This window comes from Balaenoptera ricei, chromosome 6 (assembly GCF_028023285.1).
Source record: "Balaenoptera ricei isolate mBalRic1 chromosome 6, mBalRic1.hap2, whole genome shotgun sequence".
Lineage (NCBI taxonomy): Eukaryota > Metazoa > Chordata > Mammalia > Artiodactyla > Balaenopteridae > Balaenoptera > Balaenoptera ricei.
The window spans coordinates 36655562-36683185 of record NC_082644.1 but is presented as its reverse complement, the minus strand read 5'-3'; the positions used below and the strand labels follow the sequence as shown (position 1 = coordinate 36683185).

General features: G+C 45.2%; 1 protein-coding gene across 1 annotated transcript; it reads right to left on the bottom strand.

Annotated features, from left to right (window-relative positions):
- Positions 1-246: 246 nt before the first annotated feature.
- Positions 247-27153, bottom strand: FBP1 (fructose-bisphosphatase 1). Its single transcript, XM_059926315.1, has 7 exons — positions 26837-27153; positions 16356-16518; positions 13405-13497; positions 7400-7540; positions 4315-4452; positions 2156-2275; positions 247-575 (listed from the first exon to the last, which is right to left on the bottom strand). The coding sequence occupies exons 1-7, from the start codon at positions 27004-27006 to the stop codon at positions 384-386; spliced, it is 1017 nt and encodes a 338-aa protein (XP_059782298.1). The 5' UTR covers positions 27007-27153; the 3' UTR covers positions 247-383.
- Between the last annotated feature and the right edge of the window lie 471 nt (positions 27154-27624).

The following is a 27624-nucleotide window of genomic DNA, read 5'->3' as shown; positions in this document are numbered from 1 at the left end:
GCAAAATGGGTTATTCACAGTGCCCAATTCATAAGGTTGTTATGAAGATTAAATGAGTTATCTAATGTTATATGCATTAGCTGTTATTATTATTACTGTTATTTGGCACAAAGCAATGAAGACTTTTTTTTTTAGAAAAAGGAAGAATATGTTTATTTCTCCTCTATCCACTCAAAATATATCGTGACCAGCTGTGGCATTACTGAGATAGCGTTTTGGTTAGGCAGCATAAGGCATTACACAGCATTTGATGGTGAAAATATCCATACTTTTTATTTCTATGTCTAGGAATATCTGATGCACAGTCAGAATGGGGTAGCACCCGGTGAGATCAAAGGTCCAGATAAAAGGCAATTCTATTTGGTGTGGGCAAGGCCAGCTCTTCATTTGGCAGCGTGCTTCTTATACAGCTCCAGGAACTCAGTCACGTCTTCAGGAGACCCCAAGATGATTGGCGCCCTCTGGTGGATGTCAGTGGGAACAATGTCCAATACAGCTTCCTTCCCAGTGGTAGCCAATCCTCCTGCCTTCTCGATGACATAGGCCATGGGGTTACATTCATACAATAGTCTCAACTGGAAAACAAGAGCAGCATTCTCAGACCAGAACAGATTACACAGAAAAGAAATCTGTTTCATAGCAAAATAGTGCAGAGCTGATCAAATTAACTGATACTTTCCCTTACTTTCCATCACAAGGTTGCATCTAAGACCGAATGGTTAATTTAACCATTTGGTTAAATTAAGCCATCCATCAAGAGCCAGCAATAGATTGCCTGATGCAAATGTGAGGCAGACCACCTGGGCTCAGGACCGAATGACATTTTGGCAGAACCGATGTTTCCCTTCTCTTTATAGCACGGAAACTGGACCTAATGAGTGATTCTGTGTGTGTTTTGGATGGAGCTTTGCCTATTCTATAAGCATTTAAAAGTCCATGGTAGTGTCTGGCTGCAGACATCTGGAAAGCAGACTGGCTCCTCCAAACAGTATAATATTGTTTGCAACTCTGTACACATTCCTTTTACAATTCTCCTAAGGCTTGAGGGTTGGGATTTAGTACGTTATACATCTTGGCATTTACTTTTAAATATTAACTTTTTTATTGTATGCATTTTCATGCAGTCTGCCTACTAAGTAGACAGCTTTTTGCAGGTGTTTCCTGACTCTATTTCTATACAGGTGTCAGGGTCAGATTTGCAAAACTGAAAAAAAAGAAAAAGGAGGAACCTCAATATTTGTGTTAAGGAACGATTTTTTGAGGCATTAGAGAAAAGCGCTGTAAAGCAGGCTAATCACATAGGTTGGGATGCCCGAGGTAGGTGGCTATGGTAAGAGTGGGTGTTTTAATGTTTTCAGTGAACTGGACGCCACATGCCATAAACAGAGATCTGAGCATATCTGAAATACATCCGTTTCTAACTGTCTTATGGGGATTATTCCTATTCCTTCTCTCACATTAAAAATAAAATAAGAAAAACCTATCTGTCCTTTGGGAAAAACAAAGGGACAATACTTGAGAAGGAAACACACCATCCCTCTGTGTCGAAGAAAAGTGGGTGTCCCTTCGCCAGCATGAGCAAGCACAGCCCACCCTATGGCTTGTAAGAAGGTTGTGGGCATGAGACCAATGCACCAGTTATAGCTTACCTGAAAGCTCTAAGTGTCCTCAGAGATGCTTTCCTTCCCTAGAAAGGTAGCATTTTCTAAGCAGCAAATGTCAGCTCACTAGTCATTTCAATTTTATGCCTTTTGAAAGCAATCAAAGGAAACCTCTGTTTGGGATGCATATGTGATTTGCTGCCTTGGTAGTGAGGCTGGACTGTTTCATTTCATTTTATGAATGGCATTCATTTTGCCCAAGCCAAACCATGTGTATCCACTGGAAGCAGGAAGCACTTTTAGTACCCTCTGACCATAAACATCATTACTTATCTTTAGCAATGGAAGGGCTCTCAAGAGATCAGTTTTAGCTGATATCGCCTGGCTTTAACCAGGACAGCCTTTAATCTAGAAAAGAATATGCCACAGACATCCTTGGCACCCGACTGCAGAGCATGACAGCTACCATGACCTTTCTTGCTTCCTCAGTCAAATCCCCCAGGCTGCAGATGAAATCCACTGCTTCTCAACCACTCCTCAGGGGATTTATTTACCTTTCCGTTGGGGCTTTTCTGGTTCGCTGGGTACAGGAAGATCCCTCCATAGACCAGGGTGCGGTGCACGTCAGCCACCATGGAGCCCACGTACCTGGCCCCGTAGGGGGCTGAGTTGTCCTACAAGGTCAAGACCAGCAATAGTTAGGGTTACAGAAGAGAGAGCTCTCTTCATGTCCTCTATGCTTATTTGATTAAACAATCAAACAGAGCGCCATCAAGGTGTGTGTTTGGGGCTGTGCTAGGAAATGTGATGAAAATTCTGTCCCCAGGCAGCAGAAAATGGAATAATGGAGACAGCCTCTTACATCTTACAATAACTCAAATTACCTGAGGAGGCCCTGAGGAGGGTATGGTGGATTCTGGCTCTGGGGTGGGGCAGGCATTTAGCAGGACCCTGAAGGAGAAGAAAGATTTTGCAGAGCTAAGGAGAGGGGGCAAGGGTGGGGTTTTCATCTCTGCAGGAGCAGGAACTGCCCAGCCAAAGGTGGGGCAACTAGAGAAGCACATGCAGTCTGCCTCGGGCCCTGGGAGGAGCCTGGTGCAGCTGGGGGCAGGAAGGGATCTCTAGGGAAAGGTGGAAGGAGAGATAACAAGGCTGGAGAGAGAGCCTGGGGCCAGCTTGGAGGGCCCTGAATGCCAAACTAACAACATCTGGGCTCCTTCCTCAGAACAAAGCAGCCTTCAATGGCATTAAGCAAGAGTGAAACTGAGTGAGGCCCGGTGGGGCACCCAGGCATGGAAGCCCTTTTATCCCCTATTTCTTGTAGGCAAGACTCCAGCCTCCATGACCTTCCCTGAGTTCCAAAGGGCAGATTTAAACAGTTGCTAATCAAGGGAGGAACAGCCAAGAAACCACCTGAGGCAAGATTAAAGGGACCAGAGAAGCTCATCAAGAGTAGGAAACCACCTGAGACGAGACTAAGGCGGGCAGGCCCTGCTCACACCCTAATCTTGTCAGAGACCCCAGCCTCGAACCACTGTTATATAACCCTCATCAAATCCTCCCAGGGTGGGACATATAGTTTTCTTTCTTTCTTTGTCTTTCTTTTTTTTATAAAACTTTTTAAAAAATATTTACTTATGTATTTATTTATTCTAGCTGCGCCAGGTCTTAGTTTTTTTTAGAAATTCACGTTCTTTTATTTATTTATTTATTTATTTATGACTGTGTTGGGTCTTAGTTTCTGTGTGAGGGCTTTCTCTAGTTGTGGCAAGTGGGGACCACTCTTCATCGCGTTGCGCGGGCCTCTCACCATCGCGGCCTCTCTTGTTGCGGAGCACAGGCTCCAGACGCGCAGGCTCAGTAATTGTGGCTCACGGGCCCAGTTGCTCCGTGGCATGTGGGATCTTCCCAGACCAGGGCTCGAACCCGTGTCCCCTGCATTGGCAGGCGGATTCTCAACCACTGCGCCACCAGGGAAGCCCCAGGTCTTAGTTTTGACATGCGGGATCTTCACTGTGGCATGCGGGATCTAGTTCCCCGACCAGGGATTGAACCCGGGCCCCCTGCATTGGAAGCTCAGAGTCTTACCCGCTGGACCACCAGGGAAGTCCCTGGGACACACAGTTTTCGAGGGCAGGAGCCCACTGTGTCCCCCTTTGCCTGGCAAAGCAATAAAGCTATCCTTTTCTACTTCATCCAAAACTCTGTCTCCAAGATCTGATTCGGCACCGGTGTGTACAGAGAGGCCGAGCTTTCAGTAACAAGAGTAGGACAAGATTGGATATTCCTACATAGAACCATCTCTACAAACAGCCATTTCTTCTCTTCGTGTTCAGTGATTTGTAACCTCTTTAGAGAGATGCCATGATGGATGCTCTCAGTCTAGAGATGACTGATAGAAATCCTTCAGGTGCTACAGGGCTGGGGCCTGGGGTGCAAGAACCACGTTTCGTACCAGCTGGGATCAGGGACCCCAGCAGTGAAGCATGTTTTATTGCCCTGACTTCATTCATCTGGCGGACTTTACAGTCCTGATTTTCTTCTGCCAAGAGAAAGTGGCAGAGGGGTTGCCGTCTCAGGGCAGAGGTTCCAGCCCCCAGCACAGTGGAATCCACCCGCTTCTGTCCTGCCGCCTTTCTCTCCAGGGTAGATCATGAATCAACACATAACTCAGGGGCCCTCCCCCAACCCCGACCCGGCAGCCCTCACTTACTGGGGGGAGCTTCTTCCTCTGGACATACTCTGCGACAGCAGGGTGGAAGTCCTTGGTGTAGCCCTCGTTGAGGCTGTAGATGCTCCCTTTCTTTTTGATCTTCACATCTCTGTCCACCAAAATGAACTCTCCAATGGCCTGTGAAACAGGAAGGAAAGGTGGAGCCGTGACATCTCCTTCAGGCCTGTGGGAGGGCGTGGCGTGAGGCCTGAGGTCACCTGTGTCCTTCAGCACAAAGAGCTTGGTTTTTATTTTTTTTGTTTTCTCAACTGAGGTATAATTGACATATCATTATGTTAGTCTCAGGTGTACAACATAATGATTCAATATTTGTAACATTGTGAAATGATTACCAGCAAGGGAGTTTCTCCTTGGCCTGGGACACCCACGCCTTTCGAAAAAAAAAAAATTTGGTGCAGACAGGAGGTAGGATATCAGGAGAGATGGGCAGCTGAGTTACACCAACGTGTTCATGGCTGCTCTTAGCTTTCCATTTCTTCGTTTCTATCTTGAAGTCATTTTACCTGAGCACCGTGAGTTTCGATTCACAGCATATATAGCTTCCGGTGCCTTTGCTCACTGATCTACAGAGGGCTTCTGAGAACTCAGCCTCCCACAAAGTCCCAGTGCTAAGCTGATGCCTTTAAGGCTTAGGTTCTTCAAAGGAGATTCGTACTTTGGAGGAAGGTGTCACATAAATCCTATAGCTCTGGACTGAGGACTGTTTGGGGCTCCTACGAGTCCCTGATAATAGAGTAATTGAGGCTCCACCCATCTGGGGAGGGAGGTTGCTCCATGGAGACAGAGTTAAGAAGGGAGGCCCCACCTTGGACACATCTCTCCCCAGCCACTTATTCCCGTAGCAAAGCTTGGTTCCTGCCAATATGGAACACGTTGGAAGTAGAGAGGAAGTGGGGGAGGGAGACAGGGGGGCAGGGGGAGAAAAGAGACTAGAATTAAAAGTGGTCACTGAAAGGTATCATTGCGAGTGATTCTTTTCTTTTGTTCTTTTATGGTTTTTTGGTAAAAGTCTGGAAAATGAAGCCATCACAGAACAGGTGCTCATGAAACCATGCTTTGCAGGCGCCCCGCCCTGGTACCTGGCCAGAGCATCCTAGCTGTGAAGGAGGTTAGTCTCTTGTACGAGAGAAAGAGACTGAAAAGCTTTTCAAACCTTAAAGCCTGCTAGAAATGCAAATAAAGCTGTTGTGGTCTTCTTAGCGGAAACTGTCAGCCAAAATGAAAAGAGTTGACCCCCACCCCCCAGGCATTCATCAGATTTGGGAGGTCAGCCAGCAGGGGGTAGCGCAGCCTCCAAACACTGAGTGGCCATTAAGCGTGAGGAGGGCAAAAGACCATCAAACACACAGAAACTTACTCCCGGACACAAGGTCTGCAATCTGGACATAAGAAGAGATTTCATGTTTTCTACACATCCATCAACTGAAAGGTAACACAGAAGTTACCAGAAGAATGTCTGGGGAAGCGGTAAATGCCTGCTGAGAGGATAAATCCAAAACATCAGTGATTTCAGAAACAGTACCCTGGGCTCAGAGTGAACTTCGCTCGGGTTCTGCCACTACTTTACCCTGAAATCACCTCCTTTGGAGGCTTAAACTTGTGCTGTTTCCCTACCCTTGTTGACTTATTAAGCACGGGTGGTTCCAAGGAGGCAAAGTCCAGTTGTGCAAGCGTGCGGGGGACAAAGGCAGCCTACATTCTGATTTATCCCACCTGCCACCCACAGACCTCGAGGCCCCACCACCAGCAACCCGCCCCTCACAGGATTCTAGCAGCTGATTGTACCTGGTGTTCGGTTTGTCAGCAAAAAGCACCGAATAGATAGTCTCATTAATGTCATCTGAGGACATTTCTAAAACTGAAAGGTATTTATAACCTCAATTCTTTTTCCCTTGGGACACTGGACCAAATGCATAATGAATGTGCCGACCTACGGGAGGTGATTCTACGGAGTCCATTTCAATGGTGGGTTTAGTTATGCCAAACATGTAAAGAGATTCCTTTGCTCAATTTATCTGCTCTGTCGAAACTGTCATCTAACAGAATAAATGAAGAACTCCAATTAATATACATGTGGAAGAAATTATCCACAAATTAAAAATTGTTAATGAATATTTTTCATGGCACCTTGGGCTCCTCTCCATGAGGAATTTGTTTTGTTTTCTGTTTTCTGGCCGAACCATGTGGCTTGTGGGATCTTAAGTCTTGTCAGGGACTGAACCTGGGCCCCAGCAGTGAAAGCGCTGAGTCCTAACCACTGGACCACCAGGGAACTCCCAAGGGAGTTTTTCTCTATAAGTTGGACAGACTAAGGAATTATCTTCATTTCTTTCTTTATTTTCACTTCCTTGAGTTCGTCAAAGCCTTTCAAAACCACAAGGGTTCACTGAAGGTTTGCGTGCACGTGCACATCAAATGAATTTCGGAGCTAATTTTGAAGAAATGAGGTGGTCCACTGCTTCAGCCGGGACACCCATTCACCTCAGGAAAATAAGCTCGTAATGGATAGCGTGGGTGGCAAACAGACCATCTATGGGCCCCATCTGGTCCACAAACGTGTTTTAGTTGGCTAGCACAGTGTTTTACACATCCAGAAACATTACATTTTCTAAAAATCCAGTGTTTCTTGAAACACTGGAAGCCTTGGCAAGACTGAGCCGCTATTCCCAGGGAGTAACAACTGCCAGACCTCCCCAGTTCCCCAATGCCCCGCCACTGCCCTGCCACCACCCTGACCATCCTTTCCCAGCACACTCCACTCATCTGTGTGGCCTGCTCAGCCCCGTGGGCATCTGAGTCAGCTGAGTAATGTCCACTCTAAAGAATTCATCGTGGAAGAAAGACTCCTTGTGCTCTGGACAGACGCCATTTCTCACCTCGATAACCTTCTCATGACGGTCCCTCCATCTCCCTTCCCCCCCTTCCCCAACCCATCACCTCTGCCCCTTCATGGGCCTCATCTTCCACCTCTAGGTACTGCCTCTCCCCCCCCCCCCACACACACACAATAAACACTCACTCACAGCCACCAGCGAAGCACCCAGCTTCCCCTGGGGTCTCTCACCGGGTCCAGCATGAAGCAGTTGACTCCGTTCGCCATGGCCAGGACCAACATGGTGGCACTGCCGTAGAGTGCATAGCCGGCAGCCACCAGGTTCCGGCCGGGCTGTAGGGCATCCTTCTCAGAAGGGTCACCAGTTGAAATCTAGGACAAGAAAGAAAACAAAACCCGTGTTTGTTGTGTTCCGTGTTGTGGTTCTGTTTTGCAGTTCATCCATTAGCAAGATGCATTATCAAGGTGCTCTCGTAATGAAATAGGGCATCTTCCCAGAGGGGCCTTCCTCCTCACATCAGTAATATCCTGATTATATTACCACAGCGGCCTTCCCACCAAACCCCAAATTTCCTGCATCTGGATCCTTCTTTCCAATCAGGGTCCTCCTCCGATTTTGCTAATTTGATAGTCCCTCATCCCTCCATTATCACTCTCAAAAAAAGAGCATGCCTCCTTGCCAGCTCCTACTAATTTAATCTTATTACAGTCATCAGTGTCTTTCCCCTGCCTACTCTATCTTTATTTAAACAAATTAAAACTGGGCTGCAGGGCTTCAAGTCTGGTAAGGAAATCAATTTCGTGAGCTCCTGGCAGTTGCAGCACATACCCCAGTGAGCAGCGTGGTCCATACTCACACATCAAAGAAATTCTCAGAAATGCGGCAATGGAGAATCTCTCTCCGGAGTTGTTACAGTGTAGGGCAAATGCTTTCCCTTTTTTTGACCATGACCCACAGTAAAAAAATACATTTTGCATCACAAACCAGTACCAACACACATGCACCCGCAACACAACTACAAAAATTTAATAAAACAATACTTACATTTAGAACATGACATGTACTCTAATCTTTTCTTTGTTTTTTATTAAAAACACAGCCCACTGGGTCGTGTGACTCAGTTTGTTCCCTAATACTAAGAAAAGGAAAAACTTAAAGGCATGGCTCCTAATCAATGATTACTAACTGCTAATTATCTTCTTAACACTTGACAATTGGCTTCTATGGTTCTCAAAACAGCCTCAAACAAATCTTTCAGCTTGAATATTCTCTACTTGAATTTAAACAGAAATGAAAATGGGCAGTTTCTGCCAATTTCATTTATTCCTTCCCCAACCACAGATTCCAGGGGCTGAGAATAAGTAAGGGCATCTACCTGTATCATGATACCAGAGATGGAGGTCATCTCAGCAAAAACATTCCTGGTATGGGACTTCCCTGGTGGTCCAGTGGGTAAGACTCCATGCTCCCAGTGCAGGAGGTCTGGGTTAGACCCCTGGTCAGGGAACTACATCCCTCATGCATGCCGCAACTAAGAGTTTACATGCTGCAACTAGGAGTTCGCATGCCGCAACTAAGAGTTCGCATGCCGCAACTAAGAGTTTGCATGCTCCAACTAAGTTCGCATGCTGCAATTAATAGTCCGCATGCCGCAGCTAAAGATCTCACGTGTCACGACTAAGACCCAGTGCAGCCTAAATAAATAAATAAATAAATGTTAAAAAAAAGAAATACATTCCTGGTAATTTCTTCCTATAACTTTTGAAAGTGTGGTCCAGAGACCATGTACATCAGAATCACTTGAGATGCTTATTTAAAATGCAATTCTGGGGCTGCAGCCTTGACTTACTAAGTCAGACTTTCTAAGGTGGGCCCCAGGAATCTGTATTTTACCATGCACCATAGCTGACTCTTCCACTGAAGCTTAAGAACTACTCATGTAAAAGGAAACGTCACAAAAGCCATTTCTCTCTTTTTTTCCCCTTGTCTCCAATCTTTGTGTTTAATAGTTTTCCTCTAGGTGGTTGGTTGCTTGCTTGGCTGGTTGGGTTGGGTCAAGTTATTTAATTTAGTTTGGTTTGTATTCACAGGGTAGTGCAGTGCAGCTAAACACAGACTAAACACAGTATCAAAAATTTGAGTTGTTTCTCAAACTCCAAATTTTGCCAGTGTACAGCCTTGAAAAAGGAACCAGCTTCCTTCAAAGCCAGTGACACAGTGGGAGGAAAACAGTCAGGCTCTAACTGCCTCCTCTGTCGTAACTACTTAACCCAGAAAGTGCAGCACAAAATAAGACAAAGACAATATGTAAATAAATAAAGTTGACTGGAAGCCCCTAGGCTTGGAGTAGTCAATTCTCCACCAAGAAAAGTCCCCCAGAGATTCACCTCATCCAGAACCACCCATGTCTGTCTGTGGCACAAGGATGAACAGCCTTTCCCTGAAACACTGTCACCAAATAATCTCAGCCTTCAACTTCCTTGCATGGAATAAGAAATGGTAACATTATCTATGATCCATATACTAAAAAGAAAGACAAAATAATTCCATCTAGTCATTAATTTGGAGGAATACTTTTCTACCCTGACCCCCTTTCTAATGCATGAATTCCCTCCTCCAAACCCTCAGCAATGAATGCCTTTGTTCCAAGGGAATCCATTACAGTCTCATGTGGATGCTCATGGACCAATGTGCATAAAGCACTTGACAAAATTAAAAAGCCTCTGGACCCTACCTTTACTTATCCCAGGCCACCACCTGCTGTAGGTGTTGCTCTGTTTTAATCCACACCACTCCATATAGAGTACGAAAGACACCATGGATTCTGGAGACTTGAGGTGGTGGAGGAGAAAGTCAGGCAGAAGTGGGGTGGGGCTGTCATATCATCAGATGATCTTCCCTCAGAGCAGCAGCCAGACCCTGCCTAGAAGGTCTCATAGGGCATATGTCAGAGTCTTCAGTAACTCAGCCAATATTGTTCACCTACTACTGTACCAGGCTGCCTAGCAGACAAAAAAATATATAAGAGAAGGTCCCTGCTCTCAAGGCGTTTATAATCTGCAGTGAACATCCACTGATTTTGCCTGGCCAGCACCCATCACCCTTCTGCTGCTAATTGCACCTTAACCTTCCTCAAAATACTACCCTCCTGGCCCTCAGCTCCAGGAGTGGGCACGTGACCCTGGTCTGGCCAATCAGATCACTGCATGCCTCAGGCCACAGTGATTGGTTGAGAGATGGACACATGACCTAAGCCAAGACAATCAGGGCCAATGAGATGATATTCTTGTTGGAATTGTTGGAAAAGAGGTTTGCATCTTCTGTTTGAGTTGCTGAAAGGATTGGATGTGGGCCCAGACCTACTGGGAGCCATTTTGCCACCAGAGAGGAGGGAGCAATAGAGATGGAGAGGAAGTGTGTCCTGTTTATGTCGTCTGAGTCCTTGAATGCAGCTGTACTACCCACTGGACTTTCTAGTTACACGAACCAATAATTTTCCTTTCCTTTCCTCCCTCCTTTCTTTCCTCCCTCCCTCCCTCCTTTCCTTCCTCAAGCTAGTTTGAGTTGTGATACTCTCTGTTGAATCTTAATACACAAAACAAGACAAGTAATATTAATAGCTACCATTTATAGAGCACTTTTTATGTGCCAGGCACTATTTTCATTGCTGTTATGCTTAATTTTCAGTATCTCCCCTTTATGGATAAGGAAACAAGAGGTTACCTTGCCCAAGGTCCCACAGAGCTAGTAAGCATCAATGTCAGGAAGCCACATTCCATATGGCTATTACATCTATCTCCCTGTGCCCAGTTAAGGGAAGTGAACTGGATTCTGAAGCTGCTAGAGCACTTTTGAAACTCTGCTTTTAGTCGTGGGGACTGGATATTTTTAAAGGGTGTTGAAAATTAGAATGTATCCAATAGAGGGTGACCACACTAGAGAGGTCGAAAAACCATCTCACATGAAAGATATTCAACTTAAAGAAGATTTAAAAGAAGGGGGGGGGAGGGCAAAAAAGCCATTTCCAAGCATGTAAAAGAGTCTTATTTTCTGATGTTCCAAAAGGCCATATGAGCAACAGGGAGACAGATTTTTACCCAATATTTGGACAAACACTCTAGAATTCTACTTTTTCTGAAAGTCTACAGCCAGAGACAGGGTGACCCTTCCGGAGGTGCTGTGGCAGGAACTTTGTAGAAACACTGGACCACAGGCCCTAAGAGATCCCTTTGGAGCCTATTTCCAGGCACCATGTGGGCAAGACCAGATCACTGTTTCCGAGTTCCAGTTACCAACTAATGTTATGCCACTGAGCGGGTGCACCAGAGAGCTGAACTCCAGCCCAGATCCAGCTCTACAGAAAGCAGGAAAGGTCTCCTTTAAAGCATCAAACGGTCAATATTTATGCCCCATAAATCCTCAAACAATCAATAAGGCTTTTGAAAACTGAAGTGACTTAAAGGGAATGTGACACTCATCACCTCTTTCGGTCTTTTAAAAGAGTCACTTCAGGTTTATTGAGAAGAGTGTGGAGACTCATTGTTGAGTTGTTCTAGCATTTGTAATTCGAGCTGCTGTTGCAGGCTGTTTTGATTTTTTTTTAGGTGATAGCCAGTGTCAGTTTTCTAGGGTTTTTTTTCCTTAAAAAGAGTCTTTATTTGGGGGGTTAAGGTGGAAACTGGGGCTGGCAAACATTAGTGCTGCTTTAGCTTTGGTTGAGTCATTACCAGAAGTCTTCCTCTACATGAAGAATTTTGCTGCAAAGTTCTCTTGCTATACTGTATAGATCTGATACCTTGCAGGTAAAATTACATGCCTCCATGTCTATAACAAGAATGGGATGTTTCATGGTATGACTTGGAAAACAGATTAATGACTGCCTTTGTCTTTCTGGTATGAATATTAGAACTTTCAGTTACTCAAATTGATCTGCCTCCTGGCCAAGACAAACGCAAGATGCATTTCAGTGATGAAAGAGAACTGTCCCATGGTGGTCCTACTTCCCATGTTTGAAAGGAGATTATGTGCAATAGTAGACAACAAGTCACTTTGAAAAACAAAGCACAAATTGCGGTCTCACTTCTTAAGTTATGGCCTCTGTATCCCAGAATAGGAAAGTTGGAGGAACCTCAGAGGTTGGCTGAACTAGCCACCTCGTCCATTAAGATGAAGGAAAGGGCTCAGCCTCAAAGGCATCTGTGAGGTTTTATTTCTAAAATAAACAAGAAGGCTGAAGCCAAGATGACATATTTTAGATTTCATCATTTTTTATGATGGGCCCACGGCTATTCATTCTATTTTTCACTTGTATATATTTGAATGCACTTCCACCAAACCGCCCCCCTCCACCCCCAAACACACACACACACACTTAAAGTAAGAGAAGGGAAGAGACTTTTGAGGTAGAGTTACCTGCTCAGGTCACCCAAATAGAAAAGACCCAGGGCACGAGCCTGGATCCCCACACTGTACCAGTGTGCTTTCTATAATTTATAGCAGAGTCAGCAAACTCTTTCCATAAACCAACAGATAGTAAATATTCTCGGCTCTACTGTCACACAGTCTTTATCAAAGTCATTTAACCCTGCCTGTGCAGTGCAAAATCAGCCAAAGGCAACATAGTAAACAAGTGAGCTGACCATATGGCATTAAAACTTTATGGACAGTGAAAATTAAATTTCATATAAATGTCACGGGTCATCAAATATTATTCTTTAGATTTTCTTTTTAGCCATTCAAAAATTCAAAAGAGTTATTTTTTGCTCACAGGCCATAACCATCAGGCAATGGGCTGGATTTGGCCCAGGGAGACCATACTTTGCAGACCCCTGATTTAGAGGATTTAAAGGACAATTTTGATATAAGTACTCTCTATTGTTGTCACACTCTCACAATTCTCAGTTCACATAGTTACATCATTGCAGCTACCCTACACTGTCTCTTTTGTTTTTAATTTTATTTTCTGTCACAAAAGAAAGCAAGGTACAGTTAAAAGAGTGAAATATCTTTCTCTTCCCACCCACTTTTACTACATTTTCTTTTAACAACCTAATAGATTTTCACTATGCAGTTTAGGCTGGAAAAAGTCAGAACTTGACATATAAACCTATTTCAAGCCTCACAGGGTTTCATGATGTACATTCTGGCTGTGCCACCAATAGTGAAACAGGACTGGATGTTCAACCTTAACTCTCCTTTTGGTCCCAAACCAGGAGCTTGATCCATTACATTTTACCTTTCTGTAGATGCCAAAGATGGTTCCAATGGATACAAGGCAGTCGATGTTGGAAGATCCATCAAGAGGATCAAAACAGACCACATATTTACCCTGAGCAAAAAAAAAAGAAAACACAACTTTACATTTAAAATGAACACATTGGGACTTCCCTGGTGGCACAGTGGTTAAGAATCCGCCTGCCAATGCAGGGGACATGGGTTTGATCCCCGGTCCGGGAAGATCCCACATGCCGTGGAGCAACTAAGCCCGTGCGCCACAACTACTGAGCCTGCGTGCTGCAACTACTGAAGCCCGCGCACCTAGAGCCCATGCTCCGCAACAAGCAAAGCCACCGCAATGAGAAGCCTGTGCACTGCAACAAAGAGCAGCCACTGCTCGCTGCAACTAGAGAAAGCCTGCGCACAGCAACGAAGACCCAATGCAGCCAAAAAAGAAAAAAAAAAAGAACACATTGTAACGAAATAAAGAGTATATACGAGGGGGTTAAAAGAGGGAATCTAGGCGAAAATTCAAGAAATGTGTCTTACTTATACTCTGTCAGGGAAGGTATGAGGTGGTATACAGAGTGAAAATAACAACAACAAATATATATCAAAAGATCATTAGGCAGAGAAAACACAACTTAGAATAGGAGGAATAGATATAGATGAAGGTGAGGAATACAGATAATTAAGTAATAATTTCGGATATCATTGATTTGAATGAATCATAATTTTGGTTTGAGTTTCCTGGCAGTCAAAGGAAAAAGAGAAACAAAACTTTATTCATAAGGGAAAAACATAATATCGTAGGTGAAGCAAAGACAACATTAAGATCTCTAAGAAAATTTTCATGCAGTTCTTATAGATGACACTTGGGGTTACAGTGCACAGAGTTCTCAACCATATCCCTACTGTAATTCCCAAAGGAAATAACCCTCAGCTGTTGTAGGACGACTTAAAGACTCATTCTTTGGACAGGATTTTCAGGGGTATGTGGGAGCTGGCTGGAATCAGCTCTCAAGGGCCAATGGTGCACATCGCTTCCCAACTCTGTTTTCAGTGATGTCATGTTGGTAGCTTAAAATCAACTCTGGGGGACCATTTGCACAGTTGAAAGTGGCAAGTGCTACAAATCAGAGGGTTTTTTTTCTAATAGAGAGCCAGTTTACCAGCACACCACTGGAGATTTTCCACCTCCAAATTAGCCACTTTAAGAGGTGGTTTTTAAATTTCTGCATCAAATTAAGGCAATTCTTTGATTCCCTGACCTCCTGCTCTTAACAAATCACCTTGGTTGACACAGGAGAAACTGTCATCAGGAAAACAGGAACATGCTTACCACGAAGGCACACTGTAGTCAGAGCAGTTGGGCAGACCAATGGAGAATACTAAACAACAAATTCAATACACATGCCTAAAACTGCCAAGTACCTTCAGAAGCCCAGCAGAGAACAACATGAACTTTGAATCTGACACGTAGTGTATTTTAAGAATGATGTAAAACAAGTTAATCAGATGTGGCTCCCCATCCCTCTTATAAAGGTCAGACTGGATATCAGGCAGTCTCTTTAAATTCATCTTCTGATTAATTTTTTTCTCATCCTACTCCTTCATGTCCCCAGTTCATCTCAAACAGGGAAATATAGTAACCCATCTCAAATGGTTTATTTTGTTATTATTATTACATGATTTTTGTTGTTCAGTGAAAGCTGGATATACTCTTTCATTCACCTTTTCAACAATAATTTATTGTTGATCCCCTACAATGTTGTGCTAGAGGCTGGGATACAGAGAAGAATATAATTCATTCTCTGCCCTCAAGAAGCAATCAGACCATAACTGAGCAGGACCCTACAGGGCTTTCTTAAGACAGATTCCCCCCACCCCAATGTCCTCTGCCTGCCTCTTGCCTGTAGAAAAACTTTAGCCAAAGAATAAGTTTAACCAGAGAAGTGAGAAAATGAAAAAACAAAGGAAAACAATCAAATAAGACAAAATAATAATAGTTTAGTCATTAAACAAAGTCAGGAAACTTTAGTTCCTCCTCATGGGGTATAGATAATATTCTGAGCCATATCCTTTAAGCTGTTTTGCAGATACTGAATCCCCTACAGGTGGAAGAAGTTAACTACATGATGACCAGACTAGAAATGACAAAAGCTCCTCCATCTTACACAGTTCTTTTTAAGAACTGGCCTCAAGGAGATGGGAACAAACTGACCCTGGAGTTGAAGATTAGTTGTACTTAAAACAATCAAGATGACACTGATCAGACCACCACATGGCCAATTTCAAGATGATTATCAGAGCTAACTGTGTTGTTCTGCATGTAGCCCCCTCCCTCTGCTTATACACCCCTGAAACTCCCCTTTAAAAACTCTTGCCCCCAGATCGGCAACAGGGAGTTGGTTCTTTGGGACATGAGTCCACCTTCTCCCCAGGATTGCTGGCTTCCTCAATAAGGCTATCTTTCCTTTTACCCAACACTTGTCTCTCAGTATTGGATTCTTGAGCATCCTGAGTTTGGTAACAAGATTAATAGGAATCCAATGGATTCCAATGCATGAATCACTGATATGAACAGCTTAGATTAGCAGGAAGGTTGGTTATGAAGGTTGGGAATTGGGTGGATGGAAGGACGTAGTTAACAGAGCCAGACTTTGAAGAGCCTTGAACATGACAAAAAAAAGTTAGAAGTGGAGATGAGTATGAGTATATTTAAGTCTCTCCCATGTATGAGCACGTAGGAGAGATGATAACGGCATGGACTGTGGTGGAAGTGTAGATAGGAGAGGACAGTTTGAGATACGGCAGTGAAGTGGAATCTGTGAAATGATGACTGATGGTTCAGGAGGGATCTAGGCTGTGTCTTAGGAATCCAGCTTGGCTGAACAAGTGGAGTCATTTATGAAACCGGAAAGAAAAATGATTACATTAAAATCCTCAATAGTGTAGGAGCAGACCCACCCTTTTCTCAGGTTCTACTATTATGGCGTGTTTATCTTCTTCCGACACAAGAACACAGGTAGCAAAAGATGACTTTAACACATTAATAACCAGGTCATTGGAGAGGACATCCAGCTTCTTCACTTGATCACCCGTCACGTTGGTAGAGCCAGCAATTCCATAGCTACAGGGAAGAAAAGATACAAAAATATAAGCCATGACCACCAGAATATGTCAATGCATCTATAAACTCACTCAAAGAGGGCATTTGGTAAGATTTAGAAGAAAGGAAAGAAGACACATGGTTTGTAAGAAATAGAATAAGAAAGATGGTCATCCATCTGGATTGGCTCCTGGAGGGAAGGAAATATTGTCATTCACCTGTCCAGTTCCTGTCATGGTACCCAGCACACCTTTGTGGTTAAATCGATGTTTCTCAAGCTTTTTTTTCATTATGGCCCCTAAGGAGGTTTTTTTTCTCTAACACACTCCCCCATGAAATTTTAATATTGCAGATAAAGTATCTGTTTACGCACTGTATGTACATATATTTCACACCCAAAAAGATTGATTTTTTTTCACCTGCCCCAAGAACCAATTTTCACTCCCGAATGCATGAGCTAATGCATAATGAATCAGTTGACAGGCACAGCAAGCAAAGAAACCTTCTGGGTGGGAAGGAGCCTGAGAGGGAAACTAAGCCAAGGGATCTATGGTTTTATAGCTGATGAGACCCTAAAAGAAAAGAAATACTGACAGATCCCACTACCCCATTTTATAGAGGAGGACGCTCACTCCAAGACACCAATGGGTTTCTCTAAACTGGAGCAGCAGAGGAGAGGTGAGAAGCTCACTTTGACTTCCAAACCAGGCCTCTCCTAATGGCACCTCACTGCCTCTGGCAGGAGTCCTAGGGGCTGAAGGGATTGGGAAGTCTGGAGTCCTTACTTTATTTTCAAGGTATCTGCAAGTCAGTAATTGTGGAGCTTCCAGAATCCAAGTGGCTGGTACAAAATGGAGCCTAGTTTGTTAGAATGAAGGAAGAGGAGGGTTGTCATAGCCTGGGGTTGAGTAGGAACACTGAAAGGAGGGGAAATGTTTTAGAAGAAGGATGCACTGAACAAGATAAGAGACTGGATGTGGGAAGGGAAAGAGTAGGAGCATTGAAGATACCACCAAACAGCTGAGAATGGGAGAGAAGGGGTACCATGGTGCCCTTGGCTGAGATTGCTGGGAGCACTTGCCTGGGGACTGATTGTCATGGCATTCACTGCTCAACTCCTGAAAATGCATTTTCTCTAAACATAACTTGCATGTCTCTTGCTGGACAAAACTGAGCCAACACCAGAAACTGTCCGAACCCAAACGGCTCGCCTGGCCTGACTCTCCAGGAGGTAACTCCAGTTATCATCAAGCCCATTCTCCAGTGTTGCCTCTTTCAGCATCGTTCCCTCGCCCACCTGGAAAACAGCGTCTTGTCCCTCCAGCCCTCCTCCCACTTCTTTTCATCATATTTCATCATAGCCCACTCCTATTTCATAAGTAAAAGACCAAGGGATCTATCAGAGTTGCAGCTGGGGTTTCACTTCTCTTTCCACATAGTCTCTTTCTCACTTCGATTGTGAGGCCGACACTGATGAAGAAAGAAGTCAGCCAAATTCTGGATGGAACTAGGGCTTGGCAGGGGCCAACAACTCAATGGCCTACATCTTCCTCAATGGCCCTGCTGGCACCAATTGGCTCTCCTTCCTAGCCTGACACTTCTACCATTAAAGTCACTACTAATTCAGGAGGGTGAATAACGCTGATGGAAAAGAACATGGGCTTCATGGCAGAGACCTGGCTCAGCCCTCAGCTCTGCAAGTCCCCTGCTCTCTCTGAGTCCTCCTTTTCAATCGTGACCATGGAGGGTAATGATCTTCGTGGGGCTGTTGGAGGATTACACACTTATCACACATACACAAAGGGTTTAGCACAGCCCTTCACGCCTCATGTTAAGTCCCTTGTTTGCTCGCTAAAGGGAGCACTCATTAGGGATCTGCAATACTGTGGGAGGGGAGGGGGCTCTCAAGATCCCCCAGGCTTCATCATCTTCGTGTTGACATGGTTGTTTAATCTGTACTTCCATGAGGATGAGGACAGAGGGTATGTTTTCCCCCACTGTGTCCCAACTTCCAGCACACAGTAGGCCCTCAAGCAATACTTGCTGAAAAGCATCCACTGAAGAGAAGAGAAACCCAAGCCTGAAGGAATAAGTATAGGAGCGGTAGACTTCAAGGTCATTCCACACCTTGGAGTGTGGAGGAAGCCACTGGCACAGTCCCCAGAGGGACCGGCCTATGGGGACAGTTCCAGGGAGGCCTGGGAGGCTGGGACAGGTGGACAAGGCCCTGAGGCAGGCATGGGAAAAGCCTACTTTACACTTTGTTCTGGGTATCTGACTCAGCGAGATAGGTGAAGAACAGTCAGGCCTCAGTTCCTCTTACTCAAAAGTTTCCTAGAGGCCTGTGTGAGTGATCATTTATTCCACAAATATCTATTGTCCCCATGTGCTGAGTGCTGGGGTTACAGTGCTGAGCAAGATGGATGAGATCCCTGTCCTCATGGAGCTTATATTCTAGTGAGTGAGGCAAACAAGAAACAAGCAAGTGCTTTTGAATGAATAAGATAACGTTGGATAGTGACGGGTGCTCTAATAAAATGAAACAAGATGCTGGGGGATGGCAGGGCAAGGGGTTTAGATGGTCAAGGAAGGTCTCACTGGAAAGGAGCAGTTCCAGCTGAAGGATACTTTGAATGTTTTTCAAACGAAAATGAAGCTATAACAAAGCCCTAAAAGAGCCCAAAGAAGCCAGCCAGTAATGATTCCAAAGAACAGCTCCGGGTCAGTAATTTATCCAAAGGAACAGGGAGTTTGTTTTTCACATATTTCCAAATGGGAGGAGTTACTCTGTGCACATTTATATAAGTAACTTTTTAAACCTCAAAGTCTTTTTCCCATGCGGTCGGCTACAAGAGGTTACAGTCAGCGTCAGGGCAGCTGGATTGTCCAGCCAAGACCACCAGCCAGGTTCCTCACTGCTGTTCCAGGGTTCTGAGGTGGATCCTGCCCTTGGGTCACAGAGTGTGGCACCACCTGTCCACGGGGAGTGGGGAGGGGCCATATAACAGCTGCAGGATGAACACTGCAGGGGACACTCACCACACCAGAACTGAAATGGCCATCTTCATGGCCAAACCATGAAGACCACTGGGATGGCTCCACCTCCCTGCCTGGTTGGGTGGTCACCCCTCCTTCCTCCTCTTTACTCCCATGGAGGGTCCCTCCTCTGTTCTAACCAGAAGGACCCTTCCCCATCTATCCTCCAGTTGCTTGTGAAGCATAAAAAACATGGAGATAGATGATTCTGGGCCCCTCAAACTCAAAATTCAGGCACTTTAAAACTCTTCTAGGTCATCTTCTGGGAGGGTTTCCCTTGGTGAGACCTTATGTTAGGAAAGTCTTCGAGAAGGCCCAGGAAAGCGATTCTAAGGTAGAAACAGGATTCAGGAGAATGAATTCCCAGCTTGCCATGTCAATAGTGACAATATCTGAGTCTATACCCAATCACCTCAGATTCTGTACGTTGCACCTTAGCGCAGGAAATTAGCCATGACACGAGGAGTTTCTCACACGGCCCTGTGTCATCCTGCCCAGGGATGATGAGTCAGGACTAGGCAAACGCTCAGTCAGGCTTCTCCCAAGATGCCTCAGGAGGGGCCCCCAGAAGGGAAGCAAGACCCCCGAGGGAACACATTCCATGGATCAATGAAAAGCCGGAAGCAGGAAAGGCTTCTACAACTTTGACAGAAGAAAAAAGCCCTAAGAAAATCCTCAAGGAACTAATTAGCCGAAGAGCACATAGAGTTTATTTTCTTCATAAGTTTTCAGAAAATCGCTTAGAAACAATACCCTTCTGCATTCTGATCAGTCATCATTGCATCAAAAGCCCCAAAGGATAGAAGAAGAGCCTTTACTGTATAACCCGATGGCCACGTGCAGGAGCAGTGGGGAAAGGAAGCAGCATCATGCGCTTTCCTCCGTGGGCTGGGACTCTAGACCATGGGGGTTCAAATCCCAGCTCTGCCACGTGTTAACCAACCCTGTGCAAATCTCTTAGCATCTCTGATCTTTGGTAAAATGGGAATTTAGTGTATCTATGTCATAGTATGTATGAGGATGAGGATGGGGGGAAGTAAATGAGTTGACATAGGTAAAGGGCTTAGAACAGAGACTGGCACCAAGGTAGTGAACAAGAAATGGTATCATTCTCTTCCCATCCCTAACTCCCCTCAGCAGTAATACAACCATGCTGAGAAGCAAGGTGGGTCCTGACAAGAACACAGCACCAGGGACCTGGGTTCAAATTCTGCCTTTCCTCTTACTGATTATATGACTTCCATCAAGTTGTCTCAGCTCCCTGATTGTTTCCAGGCTTTGTAAGGGTGAGGGCTAACCCACATGATGCACCTGATTCATAGCGGCTAATGGCAGCCATCATTGTTCTTAATGGAGCCCACAGATTGGTTGTACAGGTTGTTTGATGAAGGGGTGGGGAAATGACTTCTAAACCAGTTTTTCAGGCAGCTTCTGGGAAGACAGGCAATGCAGAACAGTGTCACAGGTAACTGACAAGAAAAGAAAGCACTCAAAGTTCACATTTGACTAAAGTCTCCCTGGGAATATTATTTCATTTGAGATGCTTATGATATGTCACTTCAATTTTATTCATATTAGTTGGCCCTGCAGCCCAAGTTGTTCAGGGCAGCACAGCATCCTGTGGTTTATGCTGTCAGGGTTTATGCCCCTGTGACTGTTTGTTTTTAAACATCCGGAGACACAAAATTTCTCTTTCTGGAGTTTGGGGAGAAAAATCAATTTGAGAAGCTGCTGTCTGTAATATCTCTTCTTTTTTTTTTTTTTTTGGCCACACCACAGGGCGAGTACTGTAATATCTCCTTTTATGCTTACTATAAAAACCTCACTGAAAATTTGAAACAACTGTTAAGTCATTTTAATTTATATGATGGGAAACTCTTTAGAAGGATAGGTTAATTTGGCCAGTATTTTTAAATCCTTAGATATTTGGACTAAATATTAGCATGGTTTTTCAAATTTGCATACGGTTTCTACAGCCATTTCACAGCCATAAAGTCTGCAGTTAATGATGGTCAGGGGAAAGGCTCCTTTAACATTTCTGAAGCAGATCCCTAGACACAAGGACCGGAGCCAGGGCCACACTTAGGGAAGAACTTTCGATGACATCCTTGATTTGCTAACTAACTAGACCTTTCCCTTCTGATGTCAGCATGGCAGTGTAAAGTAGGCTGCCCTTTAGATAGCATGCACAAGAGCCAAGTGGAAGAGCTCATTTTTAGAAGAAAAAGGGAGGCAGATTATTATTTAATCCTTATTACTGAAGTCGAAGGTAACATGACTTGTTATGGATTGATTCTGAAGTAAATGACCAACCATTCACCCCGCCCAGAACATCCAAAGGTCGGATGAGAAATACAGGCCGCCCTCGGTATCCTGGGGTTCTGCATCTGCGAATTTCCACCTATAGTTATTTGAATCCGAGATCACGCAGGGCGGACTGTACTCAGCCATTTTACCTAAAGGACTTAAGCATTCGCGGATTTTGGTATCTGCTGGGTGTTCTGGAACCAATCCCTTGTGGATACCTAGGGACGACTATACATTGAAGAAGAGGTGTCAACCAGAGCAGCTTCAAAGACCACAAACCCCAAGGTTGGCTTGAGTTCATGCCAGCCCAAAATGAGTAAATAGGATGGTATGTGGCTGGTTATGCTTCTGGTGTGGAAAGGAAGTTACAATTCCTTTTTGGTAATATGGACATGATAATTCAAGAAATATAAGATACATATGATAAAATTTCCAGAAGTTTAAGATTGTAAACTCTGCAAACTTGAAGAAGCTCAAGTATGTGTTAACTGACCTGTAATTCCAAAATTAAAACTAAAGTTATTTATTATTTTCTTCCACCAAACAACAGAGGTGACCTCATATTTACAAGAAAGTTTTCTTGATGTCACGTGAGCATGATGGGAAGTTTCCGGTAACCAATCTGAGGGAGCAAAGTCATCTTAATATATAATATTCTAGCCTGGAACATATCCCTGTTGAAATGCATGTGGGCAACTACTAAGGAATGAAAAGCAGAATATAGAGCTATCTGTTTTCTAGAAACAAAAAACTTCAGCTTAGGAAAACAATGATGACAGTATCAATTTAATGAACTCAGATCCTCCGCATACAACTCTTTGAGGATTAAAAAAACAGTTGTCTCCATCTTACAAGTGGGGAGGCTGAGGCTCAGAGATGTTATGCCAATTGCCTAAATCCTCACAGAAGTTAAATAGCAGAGCCAGGAACTTGAGCCCAGCTCCACCTCTCTCCAAAATGTGCTCTTAAAGCCTTGCATGCTCCTGTTCTGCTAAACCGGTTCCTAATTTTCTTCTCCTCTTCCTCTTGCCTGAGGGTGAATGTGCCAAAATCCAGTGGCCTAATCTTCTTTTTTTTTTAATATTTATTTATTTTATTTATTTTTGTTTTATTTTTGGGTCTTCGTTTCTGTGCGAGGGCTTTCTCTAGTTGCGGCAAGCGGGGGCCACTCTTCATCGCAGTGCGCGGGCCTCTCACTATCGTGGCCTCTTTTTGTTACAGAGCACAGGCTCCAGACGCGCAGGCTCAGTAGTTGTGGCTCACAGGCCTAGTTGCTCCGTGGTATGTGGGATCTTCCCAGACCAGGGCTCAAACCCGTGTCCCGTGCATTGGCAGGCAGATTCTCAACCGCTGCGCCACCAGGGAAGCCCCAAGTGGCCTAATCTTTAGTCAGCTCTTCACACCCAAATTCCAGACTGTTGCAACTAACTGCAGCCTGGGCAACATCTCCAGCTGGACGGCCCTCTAACACCTCAAGTTCCACATCACCAAAATGTCGGCATCATCTTCCTACCCTTCTCCAGCCTCTAAAACTCAGCTCCTCCTTTGGAATTCTGGGTTTTGGGGGGGCTTTTTGTTTTTTCGTTTTTGTTTTTGTTTTTAATGGCACAGCCCTGCTCTAGGGGTTCTTTGAGAACCTCCCTTGCTGTCCTTCTCCCCCATCCCCACCCAGACTTCTCCCAGGTCCTCCCCCTCCTCCCCTCTAATCCCCTAGCTTTGAATGCTGCTTTCCTCACCTCTCCCCTCTTCAGTTGGTGTTCCACATGTCTTAGCTTTCTCTCTTTTAACTCTATACTTCCAGCCATACCTGCCCCAGATGAATCTCCAGTCATTCCACTGCCCCATTCAAAACCCTGTACCTCTCCCCTTTGCTTATCTCCCCAAATATAAAGTATTCACCCTTGCCATTTGATGTTCCCCCAATGCACCCACAATTTAACATCCGCAAATGTCCCACCACTACATTACTTGAAGTAGTCCAGGCTTCAGTCAAACTGAATGAGCAACTTTTCCAGAAACACCTTCCTACTTTGTACATTTCCTCACATGATGGCCCAGCCTAAAATGCTCTCCAGCCATCAAGCCTATGAGCATCTTTTCCTGACCATTGCAAATGCCTGTCTTGATACTCCACAGTCCTCTGCATCCACATCATATTTTTGGTACCTCTAGGAAAGTATCTTTCAGATCTCTATTGTTTTATAATTCTACACTTGTAATATTTTTCCTACAGCATAAGCTCTGTATCATTCTCATCTCTCAGTCTCTTCTAGAACTAAAGAGACAGAGAGGGAGAGAGAGAGAGCTCTCCAGGCTCTTCGTTTAAACTCCTGATCTGTCCCTGATGAGGAGTTATGGCCGAGCTCCATAAACTCGTTCCGCAAGGTTCCTGTAATCTGCAATCATCTTGTCCCTCTGGCTGGATGCCCTTCTAGGGCAAGTCATCAGCACTAACAAGTTATTTGCAGGCATGCTGGCCTTTTCATCCAGGATATCGAAGTCATGAGTGTAATCTGGAGACCTACGTTGAGATCTTGTCTTATTGCCCCCTGCTCAACTACGTGTGATACTGAGACAGTCAAACTTATTTTCCCACAGGAGTACTTAATGTCCAGGCTCTAGTCCTCCTCTGGCAGCCACCCATATGGCCATGCATCAACACCCATTTCACAGGTACAATGCTGTTTGAAATAGTCAAAGACCAGTGGCATGCCCAAACATATGGGAAATGTCAAATAGCTCATGATATGTCCATGCAGTGGAACACAATGCAGCAATTAAAAAGGAGGAGGTGGATTTACATGTCCTAACATTGAAGGACTTTGAATATATATATTGTTGAATAATGAAAGCAAACTGCAGAAGAATATGTTAAGTGTGATTCCATTTTGTTTGCTATTTACAAAGAGTCATATGGAAATATGTATCCATGTATAAATTTATATTAATATAAAGAAGTATCTAGTATAACTGACTCACTTTGCTGTACACCCAAAAACTAACACAACATTATAAATCAACTATACTCCAATTTAAAAAAAAGACATAAAAAAAAGACGTATCTAGTAAAATAACCAGTAAATTATGAATAGTGGATACCCCAGGGAATGGGTAGAGGTGGGTTTCACTTTTCCCGTTGTGTTCTTCTGAGTGGTTTGAATGTTTGTTGAGTGCAACTTATTAAGGAATTTATAATTATAGCAACAATATTTTTTAACCTGGTATTTACAGGTACCTAGTGTAAAAATATACATAATTTATATAGCCAACATTAGCACCCTTTGTCCAGGCCCCACTATCAAAATCCCACTACCTAAGGTCCCACTATCTGACATGACTTAAAAGGTGGGAAAGATGCACCTCAAAGCAGATCTTGTGTTTCTGAGTCTCTTTGGGGTTGTGAAAGGTGCTGACACATTTTTAAATAAGACAAGAAATGACAAGCACTCTTTTTGAAGAAGCCCCCTGGTTTTCAAAGGCAGGTAAAGCTGTTAGGACACTTCTACTTATTGTAAATTAAATCTGAAGTAAGATTTTAATTGAGTGTGTTTCCTAAAGCACAGCCTCCTTAGAAATGTATTAAGAGGGACCATAGGTGAAATAGTAATGGAATCACCACCTTCCTAACGTACTGTCCCAATCCCTCTCCCAGCAAGGGCCGTCCCTGCTTGACATCTGAAAATAAATGTGATGATACACTCCTTCCTTAACAGTTAGCTCGGATAGATTGGGAGTTTGGGATTGACATGTACACACTGCTATATTTAAAATAGATAGCCAACAAGGACCTACTGTATAGCACAGGGAACTCTGCTCAATACTGTGTAATAACCTAAATGGGAAAAGAATTTGAAAAAGAATAGATACATGTATATGTATAACTGACTCACTTTGCTGTACACCTGAAACTAACACAACATTGTTAATCAACTATACTCCAATATAAAATTAAAATTAAAAAAAAAAAAATAGTTAGCTCTACCAAGCCATACCGTGGGACCAAAGGCAAAGAGCTGACCAGAAAAGGAAACTAGGTTGCAGGGGTTATACTTTTTCAGATCAGCTAAGAGCACTGTGCACAATGTTTAAGGTGTTCCTAAGTGTGGGAAATATTAGGAAGGAGTGTGGGCAATCTGAAAACCCAGGCACCCTTGAGCTATAGTGAGGACCAGTCTAAACATAAAATGCTCGTGCACACCAGAATGAACCAAAGGGCACTTGTGCTACTGACAACAAGCCACACAGGAAGGTACTCTCTGAACCCCCGTGTCCTGTGATTGCTTTGCTAAACACAATGTGATCTGTGGACCAGCAGTCTCAGCCCCACCTACCACAGAAGAACGTCTTAGAAATACAGCATCTCCAGCCCCACTCCAGGCCTCCTGCGGCCCTGTGCACACCAGCACTGCCGCCCCTGAAAGCTCTGGACAGAGGGCCTCCTCCCAGTGGGGGTTCCACCCATTGCTCCTAACAGGACTTGTCTAGGGTCAAGGAGATACTGAATTAGAAACCTGACTTGGGACCCCAATTCCAAAGGGAGTGAAGGAGGTCAAAGAAAAGAAAGGGAAAGGAAGGCACCTGGGCCAGCACTTTCCTGTTTGAGACTAGGATGGGTATGGCAGTCAGGCCAGGTGCCCACCTGGTGCCCACCTGGCCAGCCAGTTTCATCAGGAGGAAGCCAGAGGGGTGCTAAGGCAGGCTGCTCAGCCCAGGGGCGCAGGCTGCAGGATGGATGCAGCTGTGGACTGTGAGACAGGCCCCCAGGTGGGAAGCTTAATGGAAGAGGGAACTAGGCTTGAGTGCGGCTTGAGCTTCTGCAGAGGGGCAGAGAGAGGGAGGGAGGGAGGGAGGGAGAGGGAGAGAGAGTCCCAGATGTCAGACAGAGAGACTGACAGCAGGGGCAGAGGATCAGACATCGGACTGCCCGGCAGTTCCCCTGCCAGAGAGGGAGGACACGGCCAAGGTGAGGGGTCGGGGGTACAGAGGCCTGACTCACAGGTGCGCGATGCCCGCCTTGCGCACGGCGGTGGAGATGGCTTTGACCGCGGTGCAGAGCGAGTTGAGCAGTTGGGTCATCTCGCCCGTGCCGCGGGCCTTCCTGCCCTCCTCCATGACGAAGCGGGTCAGGGTGACGATATTGGTGTCGAAGGCCGCCTGGTCCGTCATGCTGTGGCCGGGCTGCTGGGCGCTGGGCGGCAGGTGCAGGCGGAAGGACGCGGTGGGACGCGGCTGGAGCGCAGACCGACGGCCTCTGAGGGTCAGCACCGCTCGGAGTGGGCCCGGTCCCAGCGGGGTGTCCCGCGGAGCCTATAGGCGCGGGTTACCGCCCTCCGCCCACAGGAACACCTCCACGCCTTGGGCCCGCCCCTCCAAATGCAGCCCCGCCCACTCCGCTCCCCACCCCCATCCCCCGTCCGGGATCCTCGTCCAGTCTCAGTTCCTCCAACAGCGGGGCTGCCCCCTCCCCCGCGGCCCACCCGCCACCTCCGCTTCCTCCGCTGTCGCCGCGCCACGCCTCCTCCAAGCACGGCCACTGGCGTGGTGGAGCGCTGCTCCGGGCCACCTACATGGTCTTTTTCAGTCCCCACAACGACCCTGCCACAGAGATGCAATCATGATTTTCCCCCCAAGATATAAAACGTCTAAGTTGGGAAGGGTAAGCGTGGTGCTCAGTGCAGCGCTGCAACCCAGCTGCTCCCGGGTTCCGGCTGGCGGCTCTAACCGCTCCAGTTCCCTCCCCCACCGTGGCCACCTGCCATCTGCTCCCTGCCCTCTGTCCACCCC